We start from the raw sequence: 9,856 nt of genomic DNA, 5'->3' as shown, positions 1-9,856 counted from the left end.
TCCAACTGTAATAAATTGTACATATGTAAAGTAATACCTGGAGCAATTACTAAGAAAACTACAAAGAGACACACTCAGAAACACTCCAGCCATAGAAGAATCTACAGAATAATATAAATTACAATAAAACTGTATAGATAAATAAAAACAATTAAAAAAAATGTTCAAGTGATCCATAAAAAGGCAAGAAAAATAAAACAGAAGCATAAGAAACAGAGCAGAAAACAATAAAATGGCAGGTTTAAGTTCTAACATCAATAATTACATCAAACATAAGTGACCTAAATTCACCAACTGAGAAAATAAATAATTACACACCCCGACTGAAAGACAGAGATTGGCAAAATGGGTTAGGAAATATGACCCAACTGAATGCTCCCTATAAGAAACTCATTTAAATATTACTTTATAGGTAGGTTGCAAAAAAAAGGATGGAAGAAGACATATCATCCAAACATTCATTAATCAAAAGAAAGTAAAGTAATTGTAAAGAAAATGGCAATCCACTCCAGTATTCTTGTTTGGAGAATCCCACGGATAGAGGAGCCTGGCGGGCTACAGTCCATGGGATGCCAGAGTCGGACAGAGCTGAAGCAACTGAGCATGCACAAAGAAATGGATATTACTTATTTTTCTTTAGAGCAAAGAAACTTACCAGAGATTCAGAGGAACATGACATAACAACAAACTCACTTAAGCAAAAGGGAATAATTTCCTAGAAGACTCATAAAACCAAACTGTTGGCTGGACAAGGGGTTAGTGGAAATCAAAGACATGGAACCACATTAGATGTCTTCCATTCCCTTTATTTCTACTTCTCAATAGGAATTTCACTTCTCAGATTTCCGTGAGACTGAAAACATGGCCACCAGTGGTTCTTGAGACTCATGCCTCTTGTCATCCGTGTGTCCCCAGCTCCAGGTCAAATAATTTCAGGAATGAGTGATGCTGGTTCATAAAACAGCAGGTGGTAGATCTGCTAGTCACATGGTTCCATCCATCACAAACACCTCTTCAAATCCTCATCCTTGTGATGAATGCCTACTTTACATTACAGGTTCCATTTAAGCATCATTTCCTCTAAGAATTCTTTTCTAGTATGTTCTCACAATAGAGTTTAACAGTGTTCTTTGGACCCTCTTCACATATCCTCTATATACCTGTATCATGGATCTGATGATGCTTTATTTTGCTTATTTGTTTACATCTCTCTGCATGCATAAGTTGCTTCTGTCATGTCCAACTCTGCGACCCCATGGACTGTAGCCTGCCAGGCTCCTCTGTCCATGGGACCCTTCAGGCAAGAACACTGGAGTGGGTTGCCATGCTCTTCTCCAGGAGATCTTCCCCATCCAGGGATCAAACTCATGTCTCTTAACTCTCCTGCATTGGCCAGCAAGTTCTTTACCACTAGCACCACCTGGGAAGCAGCTCTCTTTCTACTAGACCCTAGTTTCATAGACATCTTTACTTCCCCATCTCCTAGCAGGGTAGTCAGGTTGCTAAGGATTCTAAAACAAAACTCATTGGCAACTCATTCCAGGAGTAGACATTGAGCAGTTGTAATCAACGTGCTCACTAATGTGCATAAAGGAGTGACCACGATAGCAGAAGAAATTGCTGACGTTTGCCAGGAAGAATGAAGAGCCCTGCTCCAGGACAGGGTCACACTCACCATTTCATTGTATTCTCAACTCCCTAGCGTGGCTTCCTTGGTTTGGGACAGAGGAAACTCCAAACAGGAAGTGCCATGTCAACCTACATAGTGATGTAAATCACTACTGAATAACTGAGGAGTTATACCCCAGTAATGCCACTGAGAGACAATTCCCATCTGGGGAGTTGGTATTAAATTTAAAAATGTAAAAACCAAGACACAAACAAAGCGAAAAGGGCCCTTCCAAGTTCTCTCTCGAACAAAGGAGGGAAAAGATGAAGGAAGAGCTAAGGGGCTTTTTAATAGTGGGAGAAAACGTTCCAGTGACAAGATGCCCTCTGTCCCAGAGGACAGGTCCAAACACCGCCGTGCTCCGGGCAGCTGCAGACCCAAGCTCAGTTCTCCGAGAGGCCTACGAAGCGCTCCATGGAGAGAACAGGAGAGCGGCCTGTCAGCCAGGTGGTCATCCCTCAGAGCACGCCTGCCAATTTCCTCCCTCCCGTTTCTCATCCTGCTCTTTTCTAGGAACCGTTCTCTGAGCCAGGACCAGGACATGGGCGCTGGGGATTGGTCGCAGTAGTAAATCTTCTCTGGTGAGAGCAAAATATGCATCTCTGACCTCCAGTTTCTCGCCAGAACCCAGCTGGATTGGCCTAGCAGAGCCCATACACCCTGAGGCACACACTGGTTTAATTTTTCCTCTGACACTCAGGCGACACAACATAATTACATCTAATGCTCATCCATCGTCTCTCACTCACCAGCACAGACATGAAAAAGCTAGGGAGAAAAGCTAACTCCCCAGAGCAGGTTCACAAGGCGAGCTGTGTGCGGCACCAGTGCATACGGGACATGGAACGTCACTGGCATGAACTCAAAAACACGTTTCATGAACTCAGGTGCCACAAGCAACTCCTCACATAACCAGTAAACATGAACTGGTCCCACTTCCCCAGAAGTGGGGAAAATAGTCCTTACCAGCACCAGCTCCATCCACACTAAATGAGTTTTGAAAATTTATTTAAATGAATATGTTTGGATGGGCTAAATTACTAGTGTGCCTCATATTCCTCGGTTGGGTACAGTGCCCATTTCTCTTGTTTATTATGTTTCATATCTGAGCTAACCAATCAGAAAACAAAATGGAAATCTTTTAGAGTCAAGATGATTTAGAACTGCTTCGAGTTTTTGCTCAGAGACATGCTAACGTGCAGTGTGGTTCACTGGCTTCTAGTTTATTCTCCTCCTCTCTTCTCTTACCTTTCCACTACTTGAGGAGGGGAAAGGCAAAGGGAGAAAAAGGAAACCAAGGTGGTTGAAAGAGAAAGCTGATGGGGTGGACTAAAATTGGACTGATACTCCAAAATATGCCATTTTGGACAAATAGTAATTTGAAAAAAGAAAAATTATGAAAAGTGACCAAGTGTGACCACTCACTTCTCAGTCTTTTAATGAAAAGGAGTTACGAGAACATGTCTTCAAAAAGTGACCTCCTCTAACATTTAAAATAACACCTCAGATTCAAATACAGATAGAAATTGAGCATATGCTCAAGACGGCTGATGGCATCAGTTCATCTGGATCTGTTCCTCACATCCTGCTTCCAAGTCATTCCATGTGGACCTAAATGCGAGGCTTCCCAGGTGGCTCAGTGTAAAGAATCCTCCTACCAATGCAGGAGAGGCAGGAGACAAGAGACATGGGTTTGATCCCTGGGTCAGGATGATCCCCTGGAGTAGGAAATGGCAACCCACTCCAGTATTCTTGTCTAGAATATTCCATGGACAGAGGAGCCTTGCAGGCTACAGTCCATGGGGTGGCAAAGAGTCAGACACGACTGACCGACTGAGCACACACGTGGACCTAAGTGTAAGAAATCAAAACACTAAAAACACTAAAAAAATCATGGGAGAAAAATATTTTATAATCAAATAGGCAAAAACTATGAAAAATTAGATTATCAAATGGTTTTTACATATATGCAAAGATGTTCAAACTCATCCGTAATTAAACAAAGGCAAATGAAGCTGTTCCAAGAAGTACGTACATAAATCCAGTGTTCTGTTCTACCCAGGAAAACCTTATAAATATTGGAAAAGGTTATTATGCGGGCTTTTCACAGAACATTACATGGAATGGTGGCTTGAACTTTTGATTATTAAAGGAAAGTTTGACTTCAGAGGCCTTAGGTATATTTGGACTACAATTGCAAAATAAAAGAGAATGTATTACCATTGAATTAAAATATTCTACTGAATAAAAAGAATATTGCTATTTCAAACTGTATTTCTCAGCGAAAATGCAGACTAAAATATACTATACACAACACACCAATGTTGTATGTCATTTATATGTCAAGGAAAAAACTGGAAGGACATAAACACTATGTTAATGGTTTATCTTTTACTTGGTATAATTAGAATTAATTTACTTTTATGATTTTATTTTTGGCTGTGCTGGATCTTCATTGCCGCTTGGGCTTTCTCTAGTTGCAGTGTGCGGGCTTCTCATTGTGGTAGCTTTTCTTGTTTCAAAGCACTGACTCTAGGGTGCACAGGCATATGGGCTCAGCAGTTGTGGTATACCAGTTTCATTTCTCTGCAGAATGTGGGATCTTCCCAGATCAGGGATCGTACCCTTGTCTCCTACATCAGCAGGTGGACTTTTTACCACTGAGTCACCAGGGAAACCCTCAATTTGATTTTAAAAATGTTTTTCCTTTATGCTTTTGCATTATTTTCCTCCCCAAGATTTCTGTAATGAACCCATGTAGGTTACTTGCGTAAAAAGAAAATACATTAATTTAGAAAATGATCACTCAGTAAAGAGAATATTACACACTCCTCCAAACCAAGATTCAAGCAAATCTAACAACTACATTGAACGGCTTACAAGAAAGGAGTAGAGCAGGTGTCTGTATGTTAAATGAGAACTTTCTCAGCTTATTAGTCCACTTACAAGATTAACACAGGATAGAAACCACTGCAACAAGCAACAAATGTAAAATATATGAAATAGCTTCTCAAATCATTAATGTTGAGCTCCGAAAGAATCTTTGTAGCACCCGTAAAAGAGATCTTGTGGTTTTAAAAAGCTCTTGAACTTGTTCTCTGAGAAATTCAATCTGTAGGCCTGTGTTTAAACACACAGGATATTATTATATAACTAAGCAGCTGTGAAGATTAATAGTGATTAAAAATAAAAGGGAAAACACACAGAATACCAAGCAGGACTGTTCAACGAGAGAAGGGTGACTCAAAGGAAAACAGTATCTATACTGGGTAATAAAAAGTCAACCCATAGACTTATCAAGTAAGAATAATCTACTTCAAATCTGACTCAAAAGGTATGCTTGTTAAATATGATTATACTAGAAATAATGCAAATAATATTCATAAGCATATTTACAAAATACATTATGGATCATTTGTGAATGGCCCAGTATTTCCAAATTTCATGCCATTTTTCAAACTCAAACACCTCAATGTGTCTATAATTTATCTTTCCAATTTTACCCCAGTCCAGATGCTTGAATGCCATATACACTGTCCACTTGCCATCTTCTGCCATGAACTCCCAGTTCATCCCTTACATATAAGCCCCAATCCATTAACATTTTCTCAGAGCCCACCACCCCACCTTATACTGTGGCATGTTCATCCAGACTATAAAGATTTATGCAGCAGCAACAGGATCTATGATAGGTTCTGGGGATACAGAGATGAACAGAACATGGTCCTGCACTCAAGAACTTTGGATGAGTGAGGGACAGATTGGTAAACAATAGCTAAAATGCAGTCCACTTACAGGGAGAACTCATGGCTACGCTTAGTGGACCCAGCCTCCAGTTATTTGTAATCACTTATTATTAATCCATCATTCGCAAATTCTCCTAAACCACGGTTTGCAAACTCAAGTCTTACAGAGCAAGCAGGTAACATGAATTTATCAGGCTGGGAGTGAGATAATAGCTCACGCTGATAACTGTCTGATCTAAAGGCATTAAATTTCTTTTTTAAATGCCATGCCTGAAAATCAAAATGTGCTGGTCTTCTACATACTAAGGTTAACAACATCATTTAGTGTTTACTCCATGTAGGTCCCTCTTCTAGGCCTTTACCATGTTGAAGCCGATACTGTGATTCTTCCCATTTTACAAGTGGAACAACTGAAGCACTGGAGGGTTCTCATAACTTGCCGAAGTTACACAGCTGTTGGGGTGGTAAGACTGGAGCCTGAACCCAGTCAGGCTCCTTCAGAGCAGTACTTCACAGCATTAGACTGCTGTATCTAAACTTTCAAAATTCCTTTATTCAGTGTATACTACATTATGAGTTACATATTTAACAATGTGCCCAAGTATCACTCCTTTTTGTTGAACAAGCTTTTAATCGGTATATACAGACTTGATGCAAAATAAAAAATCTGTCCATCTGTTCACTGTTTCATAAATTTCATCACATTCCTTGCTTACAATCATTTTTCTCATTTGAAGGTTCTAATTCTTTAGAAAGAACTTTGCAGTTTTACCCCAAGACATACATGTTCAGTATAGAAGAAGGCAGGGAGAGTGAAGTGTTTAAGATACTCATGGTATTCTCACAACCACCCCCCTCCTTTCCCCTCCTTCCAGTCTACCTCCAACACCCTTCCCAATTCTGGATGCATGTGGTTTACTACTAGTCCTCCTACCAGCAGGATAACACTTGGTTTTCAGTAGCTGTCAGCATAATGTTTACACCTCTGTGGATCTTTCTGGACAAGGCAATCCATCAGGCCAGTGCCCTCAGCAAAGTCCTATTAATACCAGCTAAAACAAACCCAAGGACACCGAGGCATCTGGTGCAACAGGCAAGATATAAACTCCCAAGTCGGTGATCTTAATTCAAGACGTTTCACTGGTTTAGGAGATGTAGTCAGTTTTTAGTCACGAACTTTCCTAAGAACTCTGAACATTATATTCTTTTCACTTAAGTTAAGCTGAAGCCCAAAACTCAAGATTCTTGCTAGAGGCTGAATCAGTTCTGCCTCCTGGCCTTTGTTCCTACTGCTTCCTCAGCCGGGACCTCCCCACACCACCTGCACCCCCTCCCCAAAGCCTGCCTCCTACCCCAGCTTCCGGAAATTCCTCACGTGTCCCCTCCTCCGGGAAACCTTTGACCTCCAAAGTGGTTATGTGTCCATCCTGTCTACACCCAGCGACCAGCAGGTAGTATCAATTTCAATTGCCTATTTACTTCTCTAAGCTGTAGTTAGAATATATGTAGATACACTTTTGAGCCCAATTTGTACCTAAAATTTATGCAGTAATACTTATTTCTAAAAAAAAAAAGAAAAAAAAAAGCCGTGCCCTTGAGCTTTAAACTTGGCTGTTTATTTTACAATCTCAAGAATGGCAAAAAATATATGGGCTGTGAGCTTTGGCATTGAACTAATGTGGGTTTGGCATCCAACTCTAGTTCTAATGGCTGTGTGACCTTGAACTGAGGCAGTTTTATCCTTCGGAAAATAAAGACCTACTTCACTGTCAAGAGTAAAGCAAAGGGGCGCAGAGCACATCACCTGTGCAAGTCTGTGCTAAGTGTTAACTGCTGCTTTATTTCTCAGGAGACATTTAACTTTCATCAAAAGGAGAGATTTAACCAAAAGGACAGAAAAAATAGTGCTAGCTGATTGGGGAACTACTCAAATGTATTTTATGATAAGCAACATTACATTGAGATTAATACTTAACATTTGTTATCTGTTGCTCTCTACCTATTATTCAGTATCAAAATGTGTCTTACATGGTTTGAAACTGTATCTGACTCCTTTAAATGCTCTAATAAAAAACAGATCTGAAAAATAAAAAGCAATGTTGGCACCATCTAACGGAGTATCTTTAATGCCAGGAAATTAATAGTACAGTAAACATCAATGAATAACCTATCTCAGTCTCTAGGAGACTGGAAACTTCATCCAAATCTCTAAGCATCAAATTTAAAATGACTTAGAAAGCATTTTGAAATTATTTGCTTAACAGTAAATTGGCTTCTGAGCCAGTGAAAAATCCAGTAATCCAGTTGAGTGTTTAAACCCTTCTTTTTAACCCTTCTTAGACAGGAACTAAGATGCTTAGTTGCCAACTGCTGCCAAGTTTAACCTGGTAAGATCCAAAGACAATGCTTACTAGACCATCTTTAACGAACTTTTCAACTCTGGACCATTCAGAATTCCAACAGGAAATGTGTCCTGTTTCTGTGGGTTTTGCTTCTTTCACCATCAGTATAAACCAAAAGTACACTAACATAAACAACTGCACTATATGCTCATCATTTATACATTTATTAACCTCCACTTGCTCTAAATCAGAACCCATACTAAGAACTGGCGGATCCCAAGAAGAAGAAAACAATGTATTTCTGCTCTTAAGCAGCTCTCAGTGTTGAGTTTTATTTGCGAAACATGTAATATTTTAAGCCATCAATTCACAACTGAAGCAGGCACTTATTCATAGCTGAAACCAAAGACTTGAGATGGGACAGAGAAATGGTACAACAGAGGCGGGAGTGGGCAGGAGACAAGACCACTAAAAAGACAGGAAAAGAAAACTAGGGTGTAATTCTGGTGCTGAGAGCTAGAGACTCATTCAGAATGCAGATCTGCCAACTACGAGATGCAAACAATTGTTTTTTGCAATGAGTATATATTTTATAATTAAAATTTTTTAATTACCAAAAATGTTCCTTGTTTCATAGTTTTGAAGATCAGGCGAGAACACTGGTCAAAGTACACGGCACAGAGCTTTTTACCGGGAAGCTCAACTAGTATACTTGTCTTTAAAAATGGAGTATCCCCATAATGAATTTTTAACACAATTTTGTTAATTTAATTTACATTAACACACATTTTGTTAAGAAGAGTTTTGTTCATGATGATAATGCTCGATGACAGAAAGTGAAGCAGAAAGGTAAACAAAAAAGTAAAAGCCTCCAAGTCAGCCAAGACCTAAAATCACATTAGGACTGGAGCTCTTGACAGCTTGCCGCCTTACCCTAAAGAAGTTATTTTATCATCATGGACAGATTTTCACGGGGTGGGAAAGAGTAAATGTTAGAGATATAAAGGACCTCAAAATAGCGACTGACACTCCTCCAATACTGATGTTCACTTCACTCTTCGTGATCCTTAAATAAATGCATTTCCCAGCTGTACTAGATGCCTGGGGTCTGGCTGCTCAGCATACAGACCCAGTCCTACTTCAGCCCGTCCCGGTTCCTCTGCAATGGTGAGAGGGAGGGGAGGAGCCATCCCCCCGCCCTCTGGCGGCAGAAGCAAGGCCTGCAGCCTCAGCACAGCTGGAACTGGGCTCCCCCGGGGGCTCGGCTCCCCAGGATGGTCCCCGCCGGTGGCGACAAGGGCCGGGCCTGGGGCAGAATCCTGGCCCCCGGGGCCCCCGCAACTTCTCATCCATTCTGTGACCTACACGCTCACCCGATAAATCCATTTTCTCCTTAAGTAGCTCCTGTTGTGTGTCAACAGGAACCCTAAACTAAGGACACTTGTGTAAAACTAATATCAGTGCCATGAAATTATTTTAGTATCTTTTTCTCCATGACTGAATATACAAAAATAACGGAAGCAAAGTATTCTTCTGCTGTAAAGATGGGTGGAATAGATCAAAATCCACTTGCTGAATTTTCTTTAAATAGTCCTCCAGAGCAACCTGGAAAAAAGAGAATAATGGTCACCAGATCATATAGATTAAGTCTTTTAAAGAAACAAAAATAAAACTAGCAGGTATTAAGGCTACTTTAGTCTTCCTGAGATGGTCTTCTGTATGCTAAGACTGTAAACGAGAATTTTTAAGAGAGAGAAAATAAAGACATCTTCTAAGAAGTTTGGAAGTTATGAAGCTAGTAAAACTATCACAGAGCTAGGACTAGAAATATCAAGCCAATTCTGACCATAATTTATAGTGTTCTGGCCAAAATGTAAAAAAAGGAATGATTTACTACTAGATTCTGTAGGATACAAAAGGGGTGTTTCAGTTAAGGAAAAGGAACACACACACCCCACCCCCCACAGAAATGCACTGTGCCATGAGCGGGAGGCCAGGTTGTTTAAAACAGTATTTTGTGAAAAAGTTCAGAGTCTCCATGTTCTTGTTAGAAGAAAATCTGCAACCAGGGAGAACCACCACAGGTCCCTGAAAGGTCA

At 40.3% G+C, this 9,856-nt stretch overlaps 1 protein-coding gene across 5 annotated transcripts in view; it reads right to left on the bottom strand.

Annotated features, from left to right (window-relative positions):
• Nucleotides 1-1,653: 1,653 nt before the first annotated feature.
• The window catches only part of NDUFAF6 (NADH:ubiquinone oxidoreductase complex assembly factor 6), a 41,267-nt gene continuing 33,064 nt past the window's right edge, over nt 1,654-9,856 (bottom strand). For 4 of the 5 annotated variants that reach the window (XM_065902779.1, XM_065902780.1, XM_065902782.1 and 1 more), the window contains one exon: nt 1,654-9,362. In XM_065902779.1, coding sequence (XP_065758851.1) covers nt 9,234-9,362 — 129 coding nt within the window. In that variant the 3' untranslated portion in view covers nt 1,654-9,233. The remainder of the gene's footprint in view (nt 9,363-9,856) is intronic. The other variant, XM_065902777.1, reaches the window with a different exon arrangement.

Source organism: Muntiacus reevesi, chromosome 12 (assembly GCF_963930625.1).
Source record: "Muntiacus reevesi chromosome 12, mMunRee1.1, whole genome shotgun sequence".
NCBI lineage: Eukaryota > Metazoa > Chordata > Mammalia > Artiodactyla > Cervidae > Muntiacus > Muntiacus reevesi.
Note: the sequence above shows the minus strand (reverse complement) of the source record. Positions and strands in the feature narration are given on the sequence as shown.